The 27385-nt window shown below is 33.1% G+C and overlaps 1 protein-coding gene across 2 annotated transcripts in view; it reads right to left on the bottom strand.

Annotated features, from left to right (window-relative positions):
* Window positions 1-27385, bottom strand: part of LOC143079177 (proton myo-inositol cotransporter-like) — a 60195-nt gene that overhangs the window by 17203 nt on the left and 15607 nt on the right. For both annotated transcript variants that reach the window (XM_076254409.1, XM_076254417.1), the window contains exons 3-7: window positions 23148-23356; window positions 18967-19078; window positions 7448-7611; window positions 2166-2280; window positions 194-432 (exon numbers count right to left, since the gene is read on the bottom strand). In XM_076254409.1, the coding sequence (XP_076110524.1) occupies window positions 194-432; window positions 2166-2280; window positions 7448-7611; window positions 18967-19078; window positions 23148-23356 (839 nt within the window). The remainder of the gene's footprint in view (window positions 1-193; window positions 433-2165; window positions 2281-7447; window positions 7612-18966; window positions 19079-23147; window positions 23357-27385) is intronic.

The raw sequence follows: 27385 nt of genomic DNA, 5'->3' as shown, positions 1-27385 counted from the left end.
GGAAATGTTTGGTAGTCTCATATTTGATAATGGGAAACCTCCTATAACTAAATAAAAAGATTTCAGTTTACAGTAACTAGTGCATTTATTATGTGTGTCAAAGCAGATTAAACTGAAGTAATTAATTCAAATGTGTAAAAAACAGTTAATATAACTAAAATTAAATGCACACTAATCTGCCCTTACAATTTACCTGGAGCAAAAGCCATTAAATAAATAATGAGTCCTATCAGACCAAGAATGGAATATGGTGATGGACAGTAGTTCTCAGCCCATACCAGGTTTATTTCAAGTTTAGTGCTATTACAACGTCCTTCTGATGACATAGAAGGGTCAGTATATGGCAGACAAGAACCATTCTCTGCTGAGTAAGTATTCTTTTCTATATAACAAAATCCACATTGCAAACTTTCTGTACAAGATTCACAAGACCTATAAAATAATATAAAGTAGATATTTTTTACAGAATTTGTGTAAAATTGTCAAAAGTATTTTTTTTTTCAAAATATCTAGAAAGTAAAAGGAGATCATATTCCACTATAACCAATTACATTTTTATTAAGGAATTTGTTGTCAAAGTGGTCTAAGTACTAACTGATCATTTTCAATGAGTGATACCTATAATTCTGCAGTTGTGAGATTGAACCCAGCTCATGGTGAGGTGTGTTTGCCTTCAATCTAGATTATGAAATATTATTTTTTTTAGAAGTTAGTTAATGCCGCTGCCCTAGCTGCTGCCACTCTGCTGCTACTGTTACTGCCACCATATCACTATCCCTATGTCGAGCTTTCTGCAACAGAAGTCACAGACTTGACAAAAATGAGACACATAAAGATGTATCAGTGGTTTCTTTAAACCTAATTCAGAAGTATATAATAATGGAACCCAATCAGAGCACTCTGGATTGTTTATGGAAAGACTATCATCATTATACTTGTATGTGAAATTAAAATATCTAGTTTCTTCATTTTTGTTTTGTTTTTTATAAGTTTCTGAAGGAACTCTGACTCATATGAAAATAAGGAAAGGCAGACAAGAATAGGTCTTCAATTGAACATGTGGTATGGTGGTGTTAAGGGTAGACACATTTAATGTTTTAATATAATTTATCTCATAGAATTTCTAAGATTTAAAACTGTACAGAATTTCTTTCCAGTTCTTAAAGCCACTACGCTAGTAAACAGTATCACAGTAATTTTGTAATTAGGAAATAAGTGTACTGTCCTTTAAGCTAGCTTCGACGGCATTAATTGGTGATTTTATGGTCACAAATACCTGTTTACTGGTGATGCATATATGCCGTTGGAGTTTAAAATACAATATTGTCATCTCCGTTCTAATAAAACTGATAAAAACCAACATTAAAACATACATTTAAAATCTGTTATATGTTGTTTGCACTAGTGCGAACATTTTCCTAACACCAATTGTGAATTGATGCCATGAAAATTAGTGACATTATCAAAATGAACGTTACAAACGATGTTTCCTTAGAATCCCTCTTTCTTTGCAGAAAAAAAATTTGGTTAATCAAATGGACAATTTATTCCTTGGTAGAACATGCTGATAAGTCAACAATGTACTGTTGTTTGAAGGGAGTTTTGTGAAGTTTAGGTTCTCAATACAACAAGTTTAGTCCTCAGATTTGTTGCTCAATGGAATATATATATATTCATTATTGTCATAAAGGACTTAATGATTTGCCAAGATCTCATCCTTTTCCAAAAAGTTACGTTTTTGTATGTTGGATTACCTGAGTGTTCATTTAATTCCTTGATAAAACAATGACAGTACATTTGTAATAAGATTTACAAAGAAATACAGGAGTTAAAAAGTTCATTATGTGAAAAAATACCACAATTTAAACCATTTAAGTCCAATACCTCTGTAATGACAAAACCAAAAACTTTATAAAATCAAAGAGAGCTTTCTACCATCAATCCTAAAATGTTTTCAAAATTACATGAGAATCAGTTTAAAACAAATTTCAGTTATAGTATGAAGTGTTGACTGACAGACAGACTAACTCAGACTGACATTGGTATATTCCATCATAATACTTCCTGTTTTTATGAGGATGTATGTTAAAACTAAGGCTACATAATTAGGTGTATCTGAAGCGCTTTTCTCAAAATATACCTCCCAAATATTTGATCAAAATTACCTGTACTGAAAACACTTGGAATTATTTGATGAACTTTCAAATGTTGTAACTGGTGGAGAATTCAAAGCAGTCATCTGAAATCCAACTGCCAAAACAACCAAAGAAAATAAGACACCTGCAAAAAAAATAAACTCTTGATTAAGACATTAATACATTACACATGAGTTCAGACAGTAAAAATAAAATTATACACAACTGTATATATATATACATGTATATTGGTAATAAACTATTTCCCTGAGTGCAGCTTGATACGCCCGCAGAGGTTCAACCCTGAACAGTTGGGGCAAAAATGGACACAATATTCAAGCTTGATACAGGTCTGAATTTGGATTGTAATTAAATATTCTGAATAAATGTAGTCAAAGAACTTGAAATTGGTTATATGAATTGAATTTATATTCAATTAAAGATTTTTTGCTGTTGTGCAATACACTGTGCTGTTGTGCAATACTTAGTAAATCTGTTGTCAGACTATAAACAAATAACTTCTATCTTTATATCAAGTTTTCAAAAGAAAATCATGAGCAGTTGATTATTTCTAGAATGTTATTTAACATGTTTAATGGAACAGCATCAGCTGAGTGTCAGGCTAATTTAAACAAAACTTTGAGCAAAACTAACTGAGTTAAGACTTCTAGTTTAAAGTCATATGACACCTCAAAATTAATCAAAGAATAGATAAATATTATAATATATCCTTATCCAACTGCAAATTTCATTTTACAATTTATCTAGGCCGATTAAGTTTTTTTGTTTCAATTGTTTTACATTTGTCAGGGCCTTTTACATATAGACCTGCTCTTTGTTGCAGGTTGTACAGTTGACTATAGATGCTAACCTCAAAGTCATTGGTCTCTGGTGGATAACTCATTATTGTCTCATTAGTAATCTTACCTCAATAATCCTCATCTTATTTATAGTTTTAAATAGGTCTATTGCATTAAGGAATAGTTAAAGAACTTCACTCTTTGCTCTTGAACTAACCAAGGCTATTCATAAAAAAAAGTCAAGTCTTCTTTAACAGTATAGTGTTGGATTGCATGACTTTATGTTAGCAGATTAAGAACAAATTGTGCTTTCTTCTGCTAGCATTCCTTTATATTGCATACTAATGTGCATCTTCTTTTGTTTGACCTAAGTTATGTTGTTTTCTAAAGGAATATTAACGCCAGGTTTTGGCCCAAGAAAATAAAATGTTTGACTACCATTTCATATTTGTACATAATGTTTGAAAATGCAAATAGTCATGAAATATAAAAGAATAAGTATTTTTATCTGATGACATCACAATTAAGTCATAATATGTATCATTTTCACAAAATTGAAAAACGATGCAAAAAACAGAATTTATGCTGTTTCCCGTCGTTATTTACATTTTGGAAATATCATGTGAATTCAAGAAGCAACAAAATAATTAAAGAGAAGCTTTGTTATAACTATTGAAGTTATCCAACCAAATATAAAGTTGTTTCTTGGTCATGATGGTTGCGCACATACTTTTCAAATCTAAAATTTACTAAAAATTTAATGAAAAACAAGTAAAATCAAGAATTTTTACATAAGATGCAAATTTCGTAAAGGTTTGTTACCAGGATTACTGTAACTCTTTCCATGTGAAATTTGTTTTTATTTTCTGAATACCTTGTACCTTAGTATAGTTTGGACAAATTAAAGAATATGTATGATTACTTTTAAATTTGCAGTAAAATTTGAGCCAAATAATGGCCTTATTGCCCCTATTTTAGTTTGAAGTGTTTTTTGTGTCCTCATTTTTATTGTGTGTTTTCTCATGAACCTGAATGATAATGTGTTTAAATCTTTTTCTACATTCAACAAGGTAAGCTATTGGTTTTATTGAAATCTCAAACTGGAGACTCTTAAGTGCTTATTTCACTTTACCGGACCTATATGTGCATCGTAAATTATAGCCACTCTCTAACATTATGAATTAGAATATAATTCATAATTCAAATATGGTTTAAATCACATCATTTCAGGGCTATTACTTCTCTACTGACAATTTTGGAAATGTTCACCTATTTGTAGATCTTGTCTTGCTGACTATTTTTTCCCTTTCTTTTCATTATGTGTCAAAAAATTTCCCAAAAGTGGAAAATGTGTAGAACAAGAGTGCACACGCTGAAATGTCTCGCCTTCTTTACTAATCATTGATATTATGTTGATAGTCCTAAGTATAAAGTTTTATTACAACTGTCACATCAACTTAACATTGCTTAACATTAACCAAGATAGCTAAACAAAGACCAATGAACCATGAAAATATGGTCAAGGTCAGATGAACCATGTCTGGCAGACATGTACAGCTAACAATGCTTCCATACAACAAATATAGTTGACCTATTACTTACAGTTTAAGAAAAATAGACCATAACACAAAAACTTAACATTTTGCAATGAACCGTGAAATTGAGGTCATGGTCAAATAAAACCTGCCAGACTGACATATAGATCATAAAATATTTCCATACAACAAATATAGTAGACCTATTGCATAAAGTATGAGAATAAACAGCTGCGCCATGAGCGCATGATACGCCCGACGTCTTATGTGGAAGTTTTATGCAATAATCATAAATAGTTTCTGAGAAAGTTTTAAGCAATTACCATTTATTGCTTTTGAGACACGGCGGGACATGTGAACCCCCCCCCCCCCCCTGTTTTTTTTTACAAATATCACTAAAATGAAATTTTGAATCAAACCAAAAAGTATAGAGATCTTTAGATTAATATAACAAAGAAGTGTGTAAAGTTTTAAGCAATAATCATAAATCGTTTTTGAGATACGGCGCGACATGTAAAAAACCCTCCCCCTTTTTTACAAAATACTCAATAACTCAAAAATGAAATTTTGAATCATAACCAAAAAGTATACAGATATTAAAATTAATATAACTAAGAAGTGTGTAAAGTTTTAAGCAATAATCAAGAATCGTTTTTGAGATACAGTGCGACATGTGAAAAAAAACACACTCCTGTTTTAGTTACAAAGTGCTGTAACTCAAAAAGTTTAAATCTTATTTTCACCAAAAAAAATACAGATCATTTGACCATCATAAAAAACAACTATATTGTTTCATGAAATTTAGATTAGTCGTTCTCAAGTTACGGTGCGACATGTTTACGCCAGACAGACGGACAGACGGATGCACAGACAGACAGACGGATGGACACAGGACATTTGTATACCATAATACGTCCCGTCAAAATTTTTACGGGCGTATAAAAACAGACCAAAACACAAAAACTTAACTATAACCACTGAACCATGAAAATGAGTCAGATGACACCTGCCAGTTAGATATGTACACCTTACAGTCCTTCCTTACACCGAATATACTAGCCCTATTGCTTATAGTATCTGAGATATGGACTTGACCACCAAAACTTAACCTTAATCACTGATCCATGAAATGAGGTCAGGGTCAAGTGAAAACTGTCTGACGGGCATGAGGACCTTGCAAGGTACGCACATACCAAATATAGTAATCCTAATAATAAGAGAGAATTCAACATTACAAAAAATCTGAACTTTTTTTTCAAGTGGTCACTGAACCATGAAAATGAGGTTAAGGACATTGGACGGAAACTTCATAACATGAGGCATCTATATACAAAGTATGAGCATCCAGGTCTTCCACCTGCTAAAATATAAAGCTTTTAAGAAATTAGCTAACGCCGCCGCCGCCGGATCACTATCCCTAGGTTGAGCTTTCTGCAACAAAAGTTGCAGGCTCGACAAAAAAATCATCATTACAGGACAATTACTGCTGTAAAGGGTTGACTTACAATTTTGACTACCTTTTGCTTTTTTAAGCTTCTATCTATCTATAGTTTTCAGGAATATACATAAGCATGTGTCAAAGTCTCAAACGGTTGGTATGCAAAATTTGTTACTAATCAATGTAGAATGGTTACTATGTAGTTGCACTTGCACAAAGATTGTGAACTTTGCTAGAAAATAACTAAGTTCTGAAGCACAGAAAAATGTGTCCCAAGTATGGACAATGAGACAAATCAATCCATAATACCAAAATTCCATAATACCAGGTGCACAACTTCAACATATGTGTAATCTCTGTGTGAAGTTTCATTGATTTCAATTGAAAACTGTAGAAACAAAACTTGTACCCTTTTTCATAAATTTGGCTGAAAAAAATAGTACCAAAGTCTGTAAAAATAGAATAAACTGTTATAACAGAGATATGTCTCGCCTTTTTGTAATTTTGATTATGCAAATGATGAAATCCAAATAGCAGTACTTTAACATCTTACACAACTTATGCAAATATTCAAAGTCAATGACCCATGACTGAGTTACATGGCTAAGCAATCTCCATGTAAATGAAATGTGCCAAGGCTAATACAACATCATACCAAATACCATTGACTTATTATAAGTCGTTCCCAAATCTAAATACAATCATTAACTTGCAAACTATGTAAAAGTTTCAAAGTCAATGAACCATGAAGAGGGTGTGGGGCTATATAATCTCCATGGAAACAATACTTGCAAATGCCAATAAATTTGCATTACAAATATCATTGACTATATAATCAGTTCACCTTAAACTGATATAATCACAAACTAATACATGTAAACTAAGATAAGTTTCAAAGTCATTAGACTGTGACTGAGAGGCAAGGCAAAATATTCTCCATGGAAATGAGATGTGCCAATGCTTATACATGTACAACTGAATACCAATTAACATTGGCCTACCACTAATGGTCCCCCTTGAACTGACCTAATCACATACTAATACATGATAATTTGGAAAAAATTTCAAAGTCAATAGACCATGACTAAGAAAAGGGGCAGAGCTAAATTATCACCATGGAAATGAGATATGCCAATGCTTATACAACTGCAAACTAAATTATTATCATTGATCTACCACTTGTGGTTCCCCATAAACTGACCTTATCACAAACTAATACATGTAAAATAAGCAAAAGTTTCAAGGTCAATAGACCATGACTGAGGGGGCAGGGCCAAATTATCTCCATGGAAATGAGATTTGCCAATGCTTATACAACTGCATACCAAATATGATTGACCTACCACTTGTGGTTCACCATAAACTAAACTTAATCACAAACTAATACATTGTTGACGCCATCACTGTTGTCGCCGACGCCAGCATACTCGCTTTTTGACTCCGTCAAGGGGAGACAAAAATTACTAAACAATTCTTAAAAAGCAGGTGCATAACTTCAATATGTTTGCAATTTTCCTGTGCAGTAAATATTTCACTTACCTGCTAAACTGGACAAAATGAGTTTCCTTCTTCCTATTTTATCAACCAGCCAAACTCCAACCAATGTGAAAATAAAATTGACAAAAGCAGTAACTGCTGCTAACCAAATTGCAGTAGACTGGCTTCTTATCCCTGTCATTTGGATAATTGTAGCACTGTAGTACCTGCAATCAAAATCATTTTACTTACAAATGACACAAATATCAGTAATTTTTAGTCCCTTTAAACATAACTCACCATGGCCAAAAAATGGGGGAGTCCCTGGTCTCGCATTAAAAAATCCTTAGTGAAAACCCTGTGTTGCCTATTTGTATATATTATCTAGTTATTTCTTGTAGATCTTGAATTGCCTATCATTTTTACTCTTTCAGTTAATAATATATACATTGTACCTATCTATAAGAGATTTTGAGATAAGCATCATCAGTTTGTAAAGTAGATCTTATTTTGCTTTCTAAAATTTCCGTTCTATATTATATTTTAGTTTGACAAAAATGAAAAACAACAGGCTCTCAAGAGCCTGAATTGCTTACCTGTTATCTTTTGCTTAAATTTTCGATCAATGACTGTTTTTACCTTTCAATATATATTAATGATTGGACTAAAAAATCTATTTAAATATTGTTTATAGATCTGTCATATTTTCTTCAAAAGCAAAAAATACATGCCGCCCCTATATTTCATTTTAGCCATAGTGGCTATATGTTTCTTGACATAAAAGAAAAATAAAATACAAAATTTTTAAAATAGTGCAATTCACTTTGCTGTTGCAAATTACAAATTGACATCCCCCCTAAAAAAAAAAAAAATCCCCCCTTTTTTCACCTCCCCCAACCCTTTTTCTTAACAACCCCATCCCCCCCAAAAAATTACCACCCCCTCCCACAATCTCTTTTTTACCACCCACCCCCTTTTTTACCATCCATCCCCTTTTTTAACCTCCCGCACCCTTTAACCCCAAAAAAAATTTGTTTCCCTCCAGTTTGGTCATTCTTAATTTAAATTTCTATTGGAATTTGCAACCAAAATTACCCATTTAAATAAGTCTTAAAATAGAAAATGACATACAAAACCATGGCTAAAATCAATATTCCTTAATCATCATAAATCTAATAGTAATTTCTTTACTTCAAAATTACAAAATTTCTTTCTACATAATTTAAAAGCAATGTAAAAGGTAATCAAACATATTATATTTGGATTACCTCCCTTACACTGCTTTTATATTGTCTCAATTGTCCTTTAACAAGAAAAACCCTTGTTTTTCCCCCTTTTTTCCCCCTAATTCCTAAATGGTTTGAGCCATAAGAACCCCCCCAGTCAATCCTAACCATCCCTTTGTAAAATGGAAACTTGTGGTATAATGTCAGAGAGATTCATACACTTTAACACAAGAATTGTCTGGAAACTTCAAAAATGCTTATTTGGGCCCCTTTTTTTGCCTTTAATTCCTATAACCCCCAAAATCAATCCAAATCTTCCTTTAGTGGTTATTAACCATGTGTTAAAATTTCAATGATTTCAATTTACTTATACTAAAGTAATTATCCGGAAATCATCTGTCTTCAGACTACGGTGAAGACGCAGACAATGACGACGAAGACGTCAATGACAATGACAACATGATACCAATATAGGACCAGAATTTTTAATTTCAGCGATCGTATAAAACTGAAAAATGTCCTTAAAATTACCAATCAAGTGGCAGCAACCCAAGAATAGGTTAATAGATTTATTTGAAAATTACAGAGAAGATAAATGCCTTGGTTTTTGAGATATAAGCCAAAAACTGCATTTTACCCCTATGTTATATTTTTAGCCATGACCACCATGTTTTGCGTCTAAACAGAAAAAACACAATCTTTATTCGAGATACCTTCAGGACCATTCAGCTCAAGTTTGGTTGTAATTGGTTTAGTTAGTTTCAGAGGAGATGTTTGAAATAGTTCACACCAGACAGATGAGGACAGACAAGGACTGACGCCAAGACGTTATGGCAAAAGCTCACCATTCGTTCAGAGTGGTGAGCTTAAAATATTACCACAATGATTCGCAGTAGAGCAGTTGATAGCAATAAAAGAATAATTACGCAAGACAAATTGACTGCTGATTATGATTGTAGTATACACATCCAGGTGATCAAAATCCTACACCATTTATTCAAAGTAAGAGGTAGAAGTTGCCAAACAATGCCAAATACAGTCATGCACTTGATATATCTTCAATCTTCTTTTCTTCTACATTTCCTATTGTGAGGTCACTGGAAAAGGCAACCATGTCTGATGATGTCATGCATAAACAACACACTTTCTGCAAATCTTTGAAAAGGGATGGATAAAAATCATTAGAGAAAAAGATACCACCACTATCAGCTCAAGTATAACAATATTTCTCTACTCTCGACATGCAGTTAAATTAAAATATTTTCCAAAAATAAAGTTCCATTACTCTGCAATGTCATACATGCCATTACCAGAAATTTATATAAAAACAGAGCTTATTTGAATAGTCCTAAACAAGTTTCATGATTACATTATACTGGATATGCTTATACTTGTTCTATAACTTGTCATGGTGAAAACAAAAAGAATTTTTCAAGTCCAAGGACCATGACATTCACAAAATTATCAGACCAAAACAAAAATTTGTAACTTGTCATAATAAACTATTTACAAATTATCAATCAATATCTTCAAACATGATGAAAAAAATGTGGAAAACACTCTCATTAACATTGGATATGATTTATAGTTCTCTAAAATTAGATATGATGTAATACATTGTACATTATGTACATCTATTTTCAAATTATAATCAAATATAATTAATAGTTCCAAATATTTTTTCCATCATTTGTCACAAAATAATATAGATTTGTAACTTAATTATCTATAAAATGTCAACAACTTTTATCTACACAATGTAATGAAATGAAATATATATCCTAATAAAATAGATTATTATCTAATTAATGGATCTCACTTAATAATTTTTTTTATATATATATATAGCATTCAGAAAATTAGTTTATACAAAAAATAACAAACAAATCTAGCACAATTTTTTCAAACAATTTACTAAAGATTTCTTTTAAACTAGATGTGTCGAAACAACAGATGTGTCGAAACAACATGAATGGCCCAGTCTCAAAAAGTCAAAAACTCTGCATTTTCAATACACATGTGGACATAAACATGATGGTAGTCTCACATATCAACTAGAGGCTCTCAAGAGCCTGTATCGCTCACCTGATTCTACTTGGGTTTTTGAAATCATATAAAAAAATATAAAATTTGGCTAAAAGTGACAACACAACCTCATTTATAAGGAAAGGAACATGTTTAATTTCATTCAAAAGTCCCCCACTGGCGGCCATCTTGGATGACGGATCGGCTACAAAGTAACAACACTTGGTCAGCACCTCATAAGGAACATTCATGCCATGTTTGGTTTTATTCCATTCAGTGGTTCTCTAAAAGAAGTCATTTGTATGCATTTCCCATAGGGTCCTATGTTAAACTAAGTCCCCTGCTGGCGGCCATCTTGGATGATGGATCAGCTACAAAGTAACAACACTTGGTCAGCACCTCATAAGGAACATTCATGCAATGTTTGGTTTTATTCCATTCAGTGGTTCTCTAAAAGAAGTCATTTGTATGCATTTCCCATAGGGTCCTATGTTAAACTAAGTCCCCCGCTGGCGGCAATCTTGGATAATGGATCGGCTACAAAGTAACAACACTTGGTCAGCACCACATTAGGAACATTCATGCCATGTTTGATTTCATTCCATTCAGTGGTTCTCTAAAAGAAGTCATTTGTATGCATTTCCCATAGGGTCCTATGTTAAACTAAGTCCCACGCTGGCGGCCATCTTGGATGATGGATCAGCTACAAAGTAACAACACTTGGTCAGCACCACATAAGGAACATTCATGCCATGTTTGGTTTCATTCCATTCAGTGGTTCACTAGAAGAAGTGATTTGTATGCATTTCCAATAGGGTCCTATGTTAAACTAAGTCCCCCGCTGGCGGCCTTCTTGGATAATGGATCAGCTACAAAGTAACAACACTTGGTCAGCACTCCATAAGGAACATTCATGCTATGTTTGGTTTCATTCCATTTAGTGGTTCTCTAGAAGAAGTCATTTGTATGCATTTCCCATAGGGTCCTATGTTAAACTAAGTCCCCGGCTGGCGGCCATCTTGGATGATGGATCGGCTACAAAGTAACAACACTTGGTCAGCATCCCATAAGGAACATTCATGCTATGTTTGGTTTTATTCCATTCAGTGGTTCTCTAAAAGAAGTCATTTGTATGCATTTCCCATAGGGTCTTATGTTAAACTAAGTCCCTGGCTGGCGGCCATCTTGGATGATGGATCAGCTACAAAGTAACAACACTTGGTCAGCACCTCATAAGGAACATTCATGCCATGTTTGGTTTCATTCCATTCAGTGGTTCTCTAAAAGAAGTCATTTGTATGCATTTCCCATAGGGTCCTATGTTAAACTAAGTCCCCCGCTGGCGGCCATCTTGGATGATGGATCGGCTACAAAGTAACAACACTTGGTCAGCACCCCATAAGGAACATTCATGCTATGTTTGGTTTTATTCCATTCAGTGGTTCTCTAGAAGAAGTCATTTGTATGCATTTCCCATAGGGTCCTATGTTAAACTAAGTCCCCTGCTGGCGGCCATCTTTGATGATGGATTGGCTACAAAGTAACAACACTTGGTCAGCACCACATAAGGAACATTCATGCCATGTTTGGTTTCATTCCATTCAGTGGTTCACTAGAAGAAGTCATTTGTATGCATTTCCAATAGGGTCCTATGTTAAACTAAGTCCCCGCTGGTGGCCATCTTGGATAATGGATCGGCTACAAAGTAACAACACTTGTTCAGCACTCCATAAGGAACATTCATGCTATGTTTGGTTTCATTCCATTTAGTGGTTCTCTAGAAGAAGTCATTTGTATGCATTTCCCATAGGGTCCTATGTTAAACTAAGTCCCCCGCTGGCGGCCATCTTGGATGATGGATCGGCTACAAAGTAACAACACTTGGTCAGCACCCCATAAGGATAATTCATGCTATGTTTGGTTTTATTCCATTCAGTGGTTCTCTAAAAGAAGTCATTTGTATGCATTTCCCATAGGGTCCTATGTTAAACTAAGTCCCCGGCTGGCGGCCATCTTGGATGATGGATCGGCAACAAAGTAACAACACTTGGTCAGCACCTCATAAGGAACATTCATGCCATGTTTGGTTTCATTCCATTCAATGGTTCTCTAAAAGAAGTCATTTGTATGCATTTCCCATAGGGTCCTATGTTAAACTAAGTCCCCCGCTGGCGGCCATCTTGGATGATGGATTGGCTACAAAGTAACAACACTTGGTCAGCACCTCATAAGGAACATTCATGCCATGTTTGGTTCCATTCCATTCAGTGGTTCTCTAGAAGAAGTTCAAAATGTAAATTGTTAACGACGACGACGACGGACGACGCCGGACGACGATGACGATGGACGACGGACGCCAAGTGGTGAGAAAAGCTTACTTGGCCCTTCGGGCCAGGTGAGCTAAAAATCAGCTCAAAACCTGAAGGCCTATAGAAAAAAGTCTGTATAACTGAGATTTTAAACATTTTTCAAAGTTTTAAACCCTTGATTTCGGCAACAATTAGCAGAGCTGAACTAAAGTTTAACTTGATCTGTAACTCATCATGGTTAACTGACATACCAAAAATCAGCCCACTATCTAAAGATGTTTCGCAAAAAAGTCTATAACTGTGATTTTCAACAATTTATCAAAGTCGAAAGCCTGTAATTTCGACAAAAATTAGCAGAGTGGAAGAATGAAACTTAAACTTGATCTGTAACTCATCATGGTTAACTGACATACCAAAAATCAGCCCACTATCTGAAGGCGTTTAGAAAAAAAGTCTGTATAATGGTTTGTTGCGGAATGACAGAATGGTGGACAAGGGTAAAACTATATGGCATCCAACAACTTTGTTGCAGGGCCATACAAATGAGTTATCTCTCTTTGTATAAAAATATGTTTTAACATTATAAAGTACTCTAACATTAGATATGGATTTTTTTTATGGACCATAACTCTAGACTAAATCATCAGACCGGAACAAAATTTGAACTTGATCTATTACTTGTCATAATAAAATTATATATCAAATATCAAATCAATATATTCTAGAACGAAGAAAAAAAATGTGGAAGACAGACAGACAGACAGACAAACAGAATAATATGTCCCATCTTTAAAGACAGGTGTATAAAAATAGAGAGACAAGCTTGAATCAATTATCATTTGTAACAAAGAATATCTTTCTAAACTGAATGCCAGCTACATTAGTGTAGCAGGACCTGCTTACCATTCTGAAGCATCTAAGATTGCTTCAAATTTTTGATGGGGTTTGTATGTGTAACTCTGAGTCTAGTTTTATAAGCAATGGTTTACAGATCTAGACTTTTTTTTGGTTTAAGCCATTGCATTGATAGAATTGGTCTCATCCACCTCTTTTGTATTATCAATTAATGAAACAATTACATGAAAAATGGTAAAAATCTGTTAATTTCTGGTGCATTTCAATAAAATTGAGAATGGAAATGGGGAATGTGTCAAAGAGACAACAACCAGACTAAAGAGCAAATAACAACTGAAGGCCACCAATGGGTCTTCAATGCAATATGAAAATCCTGCAGGTCTTTAGCTGGCCCCTTAATAAAAATGTATATCAGTGATAATGGATGTCATATTAACTCCCAAATATCTAAAAGAAACTAAAATAATAAAATGCTCTGCAGGGCGCAGCTTGATACCACCACAGAGGTCGAACCGTGAACAATTGGGGCAAGTATGGACACAACAGTTCAAGCTTGATACAGCTCTGAAATTGGATTGTGATTAAATTTTTGACGCAGCATATGTTTCTGACACGGAATTAATGTGGTCTAAGAACTTAAAAATTTTAATTGGACATTTACCTATTATGGTCCAATATCCAAAATCTAAATACATGGTTAGATTCAGCATTTCAAAGAACCCCAAGAATTCAATTTTTTATGAAATCAAACAAAGTTTAATTTTGGAACCTTTTGACCTCAATATCATTAATAATAATTTAATAAAAGGGCCCAAAAAATCAAAAATCTAAATACATGGTTAGATTCAGCACATCAAAGACAGCCGTTACGTTCAATTTTTGTTGAAATCAAACAAAATTTAATTTAGACCCAGCATTGTACCAACTTGAAAACTGCCCAGCCTCATAATCAAAAATCTAAAAACATGTTTAGATTCAGCATATCAAACAACCCTAAGAATTCAATTTTTGTTATAATCAAACTAAGGTTAATAAAAGACCCTTTAGACTAAGCTTAATGTAGCCCATTATTTAAACAAAGTTTAATTTTGGACCCCAATTTTGACAAACTTAAAAACTGGGCCCATAATAAATCAAAGCGCTGTAAGCGCTGAAGGCAGTTAACCAAAAACCAGGCAAACGTAATTATGTGCAGTGGCGGATCCAGAAATTTTCATAAGTGGGGGCCCACTGCCTGCCTAACAGAGGACCTGCTCCAGTCATGCTTCAGTGATTCCCTATATAATCAACCAATTTTTTTTCTCAAAAATGGAAAGAGGGGGGGGGCACTGAAAAACAATCTAAATCCGCCTCTGATGTGGCATTAAACATTCATATATTGTACATTTATGTTTATCTAATGAATTAATTATTAAGGCAAATAATTTATATGTGATCAAGGTTTCAATAGCAATGAATATATAAATGTATATTTTTTATGGTGAGTCTGCAGTGGTACAAGTTGGCAATGATTGTAGTTGTTCTAGTTGGTATTTAACGTTGGTTTTAGTTGACTGTTAGTAGTACGTGTTGACTTAGTACGAACATGTAATAGTATGAATGGACTAGTTTCCCTGTAAAGAAAACTGAGTATATATAGTACAATAGTTATGCGACACAAATCAGACAAATGTTCACTACTACAAGGATCAAAGGTGAGGTCTGACTGACCAGCCCATAGTAAATGTAATTGATTTGTTATATTGTCTGGTTACATTGTATATGAATATATATGGTTTAGGGGTTGGGATCTCGAGGGTTTTCAAGTTCTCAAACAGGAAGGGGTAGGGTGACCCCAGGGACTTCCCCTATATTTCATTTGATTTGTTATATTGTTCCATACATGAATATATATGGTTTAGGGGTGGGGATCTCGAGGGTTTTCAAGTTCTCAAACAGGAAGGGATAGGATGACCCCAGGGACTTCCCCTTTATTTCATTTGATTTGTTATATTGTCCCATACATGAATATATATGGTTTAGGGGTGGGGATCTCATCGGTTTCCAAGTTCTCAAACAGGAGGGGGTAGGGGGACTCCCCCTATATTTCATTTAATTAGTTATATTGACCCATACATGAATATATATTGTTTAGGGGTTGGGATCTCGACCGTTTCGTAAGTTCCCAAACAGGAGGGGGTGGGTCACCCCATGGACTCCCCTTATATTTCATTTGATTAGTTATATATATAGTCCCATACATGAATGTATTATGGTTGAGAGGTCATCCGTTTCAAAGTTATCAAACAGGAGGGGGTAGAGTGGCCCAAAGGACGCCACCTATATATTATATGATTTGCCTACATTCAGGTAGTTATTTGTGAAAATAAAGTAAGAATCTTCCAGCTACTTTTATAACTGATCCTTCAAAATTGAGAAAAAAAAATACCCCTTCAAAATTGCAGTAAAATGTTTACACTTTAAAAGCATCTTACATGCATTATCAACATTTATCACTGATAAAGAAAATTTAAACTGTGTGACCAGGAACATATATTGTTAGATATACTGTTCCAAGCTGTCACATTGTATTGGATTTTGACATTAAAATTTGTCAAAAGTGATTTTGAGTTTCTGTTTAAAATATTTTTCTGCTTTTTCTTTCTTTTACATAATTTTATATCTTTTGGTTTTTAATTCTAGTGTTTATATTATTCATTTACCATGCATAGATGTATTTTGTCACCTGCCTGGATTCGCCGAAAACCCGGAATTACCCTTATCCGCTTCCGGAATCGGATCCGAAATTGTAATTGTCTTTTCACGGCAGCCATTGTCATTGTGTTCAAATGTTGTTTTTTGTAAGTCAGATACGATTTTACTCGTATTAACACATTTTTTGTCGGCGATTTTCTGTATATAGCTAGCGATTGAACAAAATTGACATCGCTGTCATGAATAATAATGATTAAAATAAGTTTTGAGATCGTTGATTTGGAGACTTTGGCGAAAAGGTTTGCAAAGCTATTTTTTATTTTCTTTCAAGTGGAACTGAGACTACTCTAGCTGTGATATAGTTGTCTCAGAGTGGAAGGCCCGTCGGGCGTGGCTAGTAACCAATTCGAAAGTGGAAGGTCGCGGACCTCGGACCACCGCTAATTTGAACTCCTGCCTCCAAATTGAAAAGATACGAATTTCGTCTTCTAATTTGAAATTGCCGCCAACAGCATGAACAGTTGAACTTATTATATAATAGACTACTGACGTAGTTGTACTACGTATTGACGACAAACAATATTCCTACGACTTTTGCCATTTGGGAAATCTTAACTACTTGTCTGAAAGATTTTCGGCGATTAAATATTTCGTACAATTGTTTTTTGACATCTTAGCCAAAAGCACAGGCGATAATAAACTACATAAGAATTCCTAATGAGCACTACTTCCTATGTGCAACTTCAAAACTTTTGGGAAAATCGACGACCATTTAACGTTTTTATGGTAATATTTTTTATATTCTAGAATAAAAAGTATTAAAAAAGTGTTCAATTAGTTATATATAACATAGTAGCCAGCTAGATAATAACAATGGCAAGTATTTCAGCATTTTTTGGGTAGACCACAAATCTAGGGTGCTCGCATAATGCAGATTAACTGCATAAAAATCTAAATACATGTTGAGATTCAGCATATCAAAGAACCCCCAAGTATTAAATTTTTGGAAAAATCAAACAATGTTTAATTTTGGACACTTTGGACCTTAATGTAGACCTGACCAATTTAAAAACGGGACCAAAATTAAAATTTGAACAGCAAAATATTGGGACCGGCGCAAAAATGTGGTAGGGTTAAACATGTTTTTTTGAGATCTCATAACAAGAAATGTAATACACATTCACCATTATACAGTTCTGAACTTAAATCAATGTGTAGTTGAATGGGTTTTTGTTACATCGCAATGACCTTGAGGTCATTCCGATGTATTGTTATCGCCTAGATTTCCATTATGTATGAATTAGTTTTTGGTTTGTAACCGATCTATAAACATGATAAATATGTGCACATAAACGAGTGCAAAATAACAGTCCTTTGATATAAATACATCTCTTCAATGAATACTGATAAAAATATTTTTGTTTCCAACATAAATTAATAAGAAAATGTTTTGAAGTTAGATATATATATATATATATAAGTAAAAAATCATTAATAATATCAATGCACACGTACCGCAAAATTGAGTTAAAGCATGCTGAAGAATATTTCAAAGATAGTTTTGCGTTGGCCTCAGTGAATATCAGTTTTTCAAAAGTCAATAAAACCACACATTTACCTCATCAAAAGAAAGCAATTGTATAATATAAAAGTTAACAATGCCTAACACATTTCAGACAGATGCAAAATGATACAAAAATAAATAAACAACTTTGCCAGATAACTAAATTATATGTAGTACCACATTGTATTCGAATGAATTAATACTGATCATCTATAATATCTGCATTAAATATGTTAAGGTTGCACTTTGTAAATACAGCGGTTTCTCAAAACATGCCTCTTTTGGGGAGATCTTGAAGAAAATTAATTTTGTTTACATACTGGTTCCCAGTTATGCTCTCTGTGTTCCATCTCACAGAGACGTACATAACTTGGGAATGTTACCAGTAAATATACATGTGCATATTGTTTACATTGAAATCTGTGGTAACCTTTCATTCAAGGTAGGAGTAGTTAAGATAATTAGTGTTAGTTTAAATTCTGAGACGTTCAGGGCATATAAAGTTGAAAATATGCTACACAGCCCTATATATTTTGACCTTTAAAAAAAATTGTGGTGCATATGAACTTTCAATTCTAGAATCAGATTTTTTTCAAAACTTCATAGTTAAAGTGGTACAGTTTTAGCCGTAAAAGGAGTTCCTATGGGAAATTGGATTGTCAACATTTACAGAAATGCAACATTAAAACAATTACATAAATATTTCTACATTTTTTCTGCACATCAAAAAGGAGTAAAGTCCTCAAATATCAATAAATATAATAGGCAGGAAAAAAATGATTAGCACATTATATAACAACTACAAAACAAACTTAAGTAATGCATTCACACCGTAAAGGACAAGATGAAAGCTGATGAGAAATATCCAATAACTATCTGCAATTACTCTAGTGAGGCTGAAAAACTTACATAACTGTGTTAATACCACTTAGCTGTTGAAATATTTGTAAAAAACTTCCTAATATAAGAGCTCTTCTCACTGATGGTGTCTTTATCACTCTCACTATAATGTATTCTTCAGCTGAAAAACAAATGAATCCATAAGGAGGGGGTGGGACCAGTGTAAATGTATATGGATTTATGTGGAAATCATCACACAATACAGGTACACGTACTATATATAACATGTTATGTAAATATAAGTATATATATATAATTCGTCTATATAACAGTCAAACCATGTTAGATCTGTAATTTTGCGTTATCAAATTTTTTGTTTCTTCACTGGTCGGGATTCAAACTCATGCTACTGAGATATTGTGGCACTAAATTACTTTGCACTGTACCCGACACACTAGACTATTCGACCACCTAGGCTCATATAAGTTGCCTGAACTTGTGATGACTGCTCAACAGATTTTATCCTGGTAATAAGGCTGAAAATACATTCTGTATATATAATTCATCTAAACATCAGCCTAACAATGTAAGATCTGTAAATTGCTTTTGCAATTATTTTATTCCCTCGCTGGGATTCGATTTCATGCTACAAAGATGTAGTATAAGTGTAGTGGCAGAGCCTAGGTGGTCGAGTGGTCTAGCGCGTCAGGCATAGTGCAAGGGGATTTGGTGCAAAAATATCTCAGTAGCATGAGTTTGAATCATATAAGTTAGTTACATAGTAACATATAAAAAAGAAGATGTGGTATGATTGCCAATGAGACAACTATCCACAAAAGACCAAAATGACACAGACATCAACAACTATAGGTCACCGTACGGCCTTCAACAATGAGCACAGCCCATACAGCATAGTCAGCTATAAAAGGCCCCGATAAGACATAGTTTATTAAAGAAAACTCAGCCGCAGAAGACTGAGTAACAGGAGCATATTATACACAATATCAATTACAACATAGTTCATAATACAAACAGTATACATTGTTTAATTATACAAGTCTTAAGTCTTTATTTATTACAGTTTTAAATCAGACAAGCATCTTTTCTACCTTTTGAATAAAAATTGACAGCTTAGACAGCACATTACTTTTACAATATTTAAGCATACCTAGTACTTTTTTTACATTTGGATATTTTAAATAATATGGAGGTATGAACTTCATCTTAAAATCTTTAACTTTATAATCGGTACATTTACATATATAGTGATATAAATCCTCAAGACCAGCTTTACAAAGTGGACAAATTCTCTCATTTCGTGGTACATTTCTCAATCTTCCTGTTTCGATGGGAAACTCTTAATTTACATATATTTACTCTATCACCCTGCCTTAATTTTAACAGATATGGTTCTAAGCAAAACTCTTCTTTAAAGTGCAAATAAAATCCCCCGCCCCCCTCCTTGATTAGTTGTTTATATCAGAGAACCATTTTTGAATTAACTGGTCCATGAGACACTGCATTACATTAATTATAATATAATTAAAAACAACTTGCCCCAGAATATTATATAGTTCGCAAAAGCCACATTCATTTAACACAGATTTTACATATTATAATAAAACCATCTGGAATTATAACCTTCATGCTCATGCATGTACCAAAGTAACTTATAAAGTCTACCCAATAGTTTTTTATCATTTGTTGCTAGTTTGTGCCAAAAACATACCATTTTTAACTTGATCTGCAGTTCAAGTGGAAATCTTCCAAGTTCCCCATACTTTGGCGTAGATGATCCCACACCCAAAATGCGCTTAAAAAACTGTAGATGTAATTTTTCAGTATTATTTTTATTTTCAAACCCCCATATTTCCAAGGAATAGGTCAAAATAGGAACCACCAATGCATCAAATAATTTTAACTGTAAATCAATTACTTGGAAGTGAGATATTTTGTATCTTCTTGTAAAGAGCCTAAAGTGCTTTTTGAGCTTGGTCTACCACTTTTTTTTCGAGCTTGAAAGAAATTCCTGTTGTAATTAAACAGCAGACCAAGATAAACATATGAATCTTAATTTCAATAATTTCATAACATACTTTAAAAGTAACATTCTCCGGGTGCAGGAGTTTCTCGTTACATTAAAGATCCATTGGTGGCCTTCGGCTGTTGTCTGCTCTATGGTCGGGTTGTTGTCGCTTTGACACATTCCCAATTTTCTTTCTCAATTTTATTATTAAACTTTCTCTTTGAAAAAATTACATTCTTTGTTTTTGATACATTAACAGTGAGTTTCCATTCAAAACAATATTGCTCAAACACAGAGACTTTTGTAACCCTTCTGTCAACTCCGCAAAAATAATTGTCATCGGCGTACAGAAGAATAAATAACTTGGTATACAAAACAATATTCTCTGTAAATTTATCATTTATAAATTTTAGACCATCCACAGAGTTTTCATCCAGATATTCCTCCAAGTCATTCAGGTATAAGGCAAAGAGAAAGGGTGATATTTTTTCTCCCTGTCTTACACCTACATCACACAGGAAAAAATCTGTTTTTAGTTCTTCATTTTTAACACAAGACTTGTTATCTGGATACATGCTCAATATAACTTTAAACATTTTCCCACCAATGTTATATTTTAATAGTTTTTGCCATAGTCCCATCCTCCACACTGTCAAAAGCTTTTCTAAAATCTACAAAAGCGCAAAATAATTTCTTTCCCAAACTCAAATATAGTGAAATTAAAGCATTCATGACAAACATACTATCTTGGACAAAATACCCCTTACAAAAGCCACCCTGGGCATCAGTTATAATCCCAATCTTTTCTGACAGAGCATTAAGTCTTGAATTAAGTATAGAGGTGAAAACTTTTCCTAAATTTGATGTAAGACAAATAGCTCTGTAAATAAGTGATGAGTTTTGCCCTTGATACTTTATTTAAGTGTTGAATCTCATTATGTCACTAACAGATAAGCTCTGCACAATCACAGATGTTGTTTGGGTTGAAGAAAACGTATGCTCAAAAGTTAATGCAAATTGCAGAGGAAAAACAAAATCATTTATGCAACATATGCATATCTCAAACCAATTCCACTAGTAGTTCTAGGAAAGGGAGATCCCAAAAAACTAATTGTCTATATTCACGAAAAGACTGAAGAAGGATATTGCCTTGCTATAAAGCATGGAATCCTGCTCGGACCTTTAATAGAAGAAATCCGTTTGAGGTTGCTGATTTCCCTTCATTGGTACCTTCAGATGTTTGTGCTGAAAACTCTATTTCTCTGAGATGTGCCGTAAAATCTGAATCGTTATGGAGGACAAGGGTTTTTTAAATGTTGATATTGTGGTAAAAACAGAGGTGAATTTGATAGATAGTGCCTCTAGAAAATCAGGCAAATGTGTAATAGTCGATGCCATCCAAATTTAGTTTGTAAATAAAATGTTAATTTTAAAAATATTGTGCATAACATTAACTTTTATCAAAACGATTGTACGCATAAAAATAGTTTTAATGACAATTTCATTTTATTTCATAGTCTCAACTTAAAAATAATTGCTAAATCAATATGATAAAAAAAAATCATTATGCCATTTAATATTTTCATACTGACTTCATCAATCCAGCCGTGTGGGTTCGCTTTATATTATTAATACTGATACAGTCAGTATCAATAAGGGCTCGCTTGATATCATAATTTACTGATAAAAGTCAGTATTAAAAACAAAACATCAATTATTCTATATATATTGTGCTTATCATTTAATTATATTGTGCTTATCATTTAATTATATTGTGTTTAACATTTCAATATTTTTGTGTCTTTCATATTAATATATTATGCCCACCGTTTTACAATATTAAGGTAAATATTATTTTGATATATTACGGTTAACTTTTAATATATTTCAATATGTTATATTATTTTAGTTTCATTTCAGTTATTCTGTATATACGTATAATCCCTGATGTTTTTTCCAGTGATTGATTAACCATAAACCCTGATAATGTTAGTGATAATATATAATCCCTAAACTAACCAGTTATTATACATAATCCCTGAAAATTTTAGGGATTCTACATAATCCCTGATTATACAAATTCACTGTAACATATACATGTATCAATACATGTGAATGAAATACATTTTTGTACTTATGCGATTTGTAATTGAATGAAAAGCATCAAAATAATTATACTTAACCCTTTTTTAAATTTTTAAATATATTATTATAAAAGTAATACCTTTATTTGTGGATTCTCTTTCTTCTTCAAACTTTTGTATGATTTCCTGGAGCTCTTCTTCCACATATGAATGTCCTCTGATTTTACATAAAACTTTCCTAGCCTCAACTTCTTTACCTTTACTTATCAGCCATCTTGGACTCTCCGGAAGAAAGAAAAACCCAACAAACTGAATTGCAGATGGAACACCTGCCAATCCAAACATATATCTGAAAGATATTCAAATATTTACAAAAACTCATTACAAGCAAACAAAAATTGAACAATAAAAATATCAAATGAAATAGAATTAATAGGGATTTATCTTTTTTATTCCAGCAGAGGCTTTAAAAAATATTCATTATTCACCTAGATATTTATGAATTTTGTCATCAACTTTATATAAGTAAACATTACTCATGCAGTTTCAGAGAGGTAGATTTTTTTAAATTGTCCATTAGAATAATAAATATTAACTCTGGTGGCCATATTTAACAAATTTAAGTTGCTAGTATCGGACCTTTCATACTTGTACGACTTTGCCCCCCGCAGAGCTATAGAAAAACAGTACATTAACGGGTGTTACACGGACTCTTTTTAGACGATACATGGACTCTTTTTAGTTGTTACATGGACACTTTTTATGAATAGAATCACTGGTGCATGATCAGTGAGTTCATGGGCACTTTAACTTTCAATTAGATTTGAACTTTTTGGTTCACCGACTTATTTCCTGTCTTTTTATTGAACAAAATATTTACGTTAGCATCAATATCTTTTTCCGAAACATTTCCAGTAAAATACTATTCATAACAGTACACTAGGAATTAGACATTTAACTTTAAAAGGGGGGTATGGTTTTTTCCTTAAATAGATATTTTAATCCCAAATTTTATGAGAAAAAAATTATTGTGGTCAAGCAGATGACAAATTAATGTTTTGCTTTATTCCTGATTTTCCGAATACCGTAAATAGTGCTAATTTAAACAAAAGCATTTGAGTGATTATACTAAAAAAATAACATACCGCCCCCTTTATGTAGCAAAATAGTCAGTCAATAAATGTTTTCTTCAATATATGGACATGAATAGTATTTTGGACAATACTGAAAGTAAAGAAATGATGGTACTGACATGCATATTTCAATAAAAATAAGACAGGAAATAAGTAAATAAAAATAAAATCTTATCAAAAGATAAAATCCCTATTAACTCACCAATGCACGATTGCTACTCTAAAAAGTGTTCATGTAATACATGTCCAAATAAGCAGCAAATCTAGAAGAAAATAATTCAACTTATGTCATCAATTTTGGGCGGTAAGCTGCGATTGGATCATAATGACACGGGTTTAATCCCGATCAACACTTGCAGATCTAGAGACGAGCATGAATTAAAAAAAAATAAAGTATATGCCTGAATATATATATAATATTAAGACACAATCCTTTTTTTCATAAACATTTCATTTACTAATGAAGTATGAAAGTCATTTTTTTAATAAATTTATATTGTTATCGAATTTATATCAGTGGCGGATCCAGGTCCAAATCAAGGACAAAACAGGGGGGTCCAATTTTATGTCACCATTTTAGTGCATTGATCGTCCAAAAAGGGGTTGTTCCACCCCCGGGACCCCCCACCACTGAATATTAAATTCATGTATTTGGCAAGAAACGCACAATTTTTACGATTTTTTAAGGGGGAATGGGGGGATGGAATGGCACATCCTGCATTTTTCATCAAAAATAAAGATCACAGCCTGTTTATTTTAAAATGAATTAGCCCATTTTTTCCCCGCTTTCCATTTCATCCATAAAAATCAAACGTTATCCTACTTACCACTAAAATATTTTTTAATATATTACTTTTTTTACGAAGTTGCATTCTAAAAAGTCTTAAATGTGTACAACATTCATCTTTTACTTAAAATGGTTCTTTTTTATAAAATTATTAGATTCATGATTTTTTTTCTTGAATAAAAATCTCGGTTGAAGGGATATGAAAAAAAATGTGTTTATATACAATAACTTACATTTACTGCTTTATGGCTATCTAAGTTTCTCAAATGTTTAGTCTTGCAAATTGTATTATTACTTTCTTGAAACGTCGTACAAGTCAGATAAAAAAACAAAAGTAACAAAAGAAACAGGCAGGTAACAACCAGCCGAATAGTTTTTCTGCACTTGTAGTCAGGTCAAGGTCCTCGGCTATCGCCTCGAACCTTGACCTGACTACTCGTGCAGAAAAACTATCCGGCAACGGTTGTTATCGGCCTGTTTCTTTGTTACCTTTGTATTTTATCTAATACATAATTTCCGCAGTGTTTGTCAATTACCCAAGTTCTATTGAATAGAGAAGAAATTGAAAATGAGATCTTCAATAAGATTGAATGGAAACTATGTGCCACTTAATAAATGCTGTAATTGTTAAAACACCTGATCAATGATTGATGAGGACTGTTGGTCTTCAAACTATGAACCTTGTCAAATTAAATTAGCAATTTCAGGATAGATTTTTTTTTAAATTGGCCAATAAGGATAAAAAAAAAAACAAGAGGCTCTTAAGAGCCTATTTCGCTCACCTTGGTCTATGTGCATATTAAACAAAGGGCACAGATGGATTCATGACAAAACTGTGTTTTGGTGATGGTGAAATGATGTGTTTGAAGTTCTTACTTTACTGAACGTTCTTGCTACTTACAATTATCTCTATCTATAATGAACTTTGCGGCTTTGCCCATTAGTAACAGAGGAAATTATTTTGTAAAAATTTACAAAAATTACCAAATTAATGGAAATTGTTAAAAAATTGTCTATAAAAGGCAATAACTCTTTAAGGGGTCAACTGACCATTTTGGTCATGTTGACTTATTTGTAGATATTACTTTGCTGAACATTATTGCTGTTTACAGTTTATCTCTATCTATAATAGTATTCAAGATAATAACCAAAAACGGCAAAATTTACTTAAAAATTACCAATTGGGGGGGGGGGGGGGGGGGGGGGGTTGATTAACAATTTAACCTCTTGTCAGCTTTGGTTTCAGAGTTATAAGCCAACATCTACATTTTACCCCTATGTTCTATTTTTAGCCATGTCGGCCATTTTGGTTGGTTGGCCGGGTCACCAGACACATTTTTTAAACTAGATACCCCAATGATGATTGTGGCCAAGTTTGGTTAAATTTGGCCCAGTAGTTTCAGAGGAGATTATTTTTGTAAAAGTTAACAACGACAGACGCAAGACAATGACGGACGCTAGATGACGACAACTGGAAGCCAAGTGATGGGAAAAGCTCACTTGGACACATTTTTTATAAACAAGATACCCCAATAATGATTGTGGCCAAGTTTGGTTAAATTTGGCATTGTAGTTTCAGAGGAGAAGATTTTTGTAAAAGATTACAAAAATGTATGAAAAATTGGTAAAAAATTACTATAAAGGGCAATAACTCCTTAAGAGGTCAACTGACCATTTTGGTAATGTTGACTTATTCGTAGATCTTACTTTGCTGAACATTATGCTGATTACAGTTTATCTCTATCTATAATAGTATTCAAGATAATAACCAACTAGAGGCTCTAAAGAGCCTGTGTACATGTAGCTCACCTTGGTCTATGTGCATATCAAACAAAGGACACAGATAGATTCATGACAAAATTATGTTTTGGTGATGGTGATGTGTTTGTAGATCTTACTTTACTGAACATTCTTGCTACTTACCATTTTCTCTATCTATAATAAACATGGCCCTTAAGTTAGAGGAAAATATTTTGTAAAAATTTCCAAAAATTTACCAAATTAATGAAAATTGTTAAAAATTGACCATAAATCTGATAAAGGGCAATTACTCCTTAAAGGGGTCAACTGACCATTTTGGTCATGCTGACTTATTTGTAGATCTTACTTTGCTGAACATTATTGCTGTTTACAATTTATCTCTATCTATACTAGTATTCAAGATAATAACCAAAAATGGCAAAATTTCTTCAAAAATTACCAATTTGGGGGCAGCAACCAAACAACAAGTTAACCAATTCATCTGAAAATTTCAGGGCAGATAGATATTGACTTGATAAACAATTTAACTACTGGTCAGATTTGCCCTCAATGCTTTGGTTTCAGAGTTATAAGCCAAAATCTACCTAGATATCTCTATCTATAATAGTATTCAAGATAATAACCAAAAACGGCAAAATTTACTTAAAATTACCAATTCAGGGGCAGCAACCCAACAACCAGTTGTGGGATTCATCTA

The sequence above is a fragment of the Mytilus galloprovincialis genome, chromosome 1 (genome assembly GCF_965363235.1).
Source record: "Mytilus galloprovincialis chromosome 1, xbMytGall1.hap1.1, whole genome shotgun sequence".
Lineage (NCBI taxonomy): Eukaryota > Metazoa > Mollusca > Bivalvia > Mytilida > Mytilidae > Mytilus > Mytilus galloprovincialis.
Note: the sequence above shows the minus strand (reverse complement) of the source record. Positions and strands in the feature narration are given on the sequence as shown.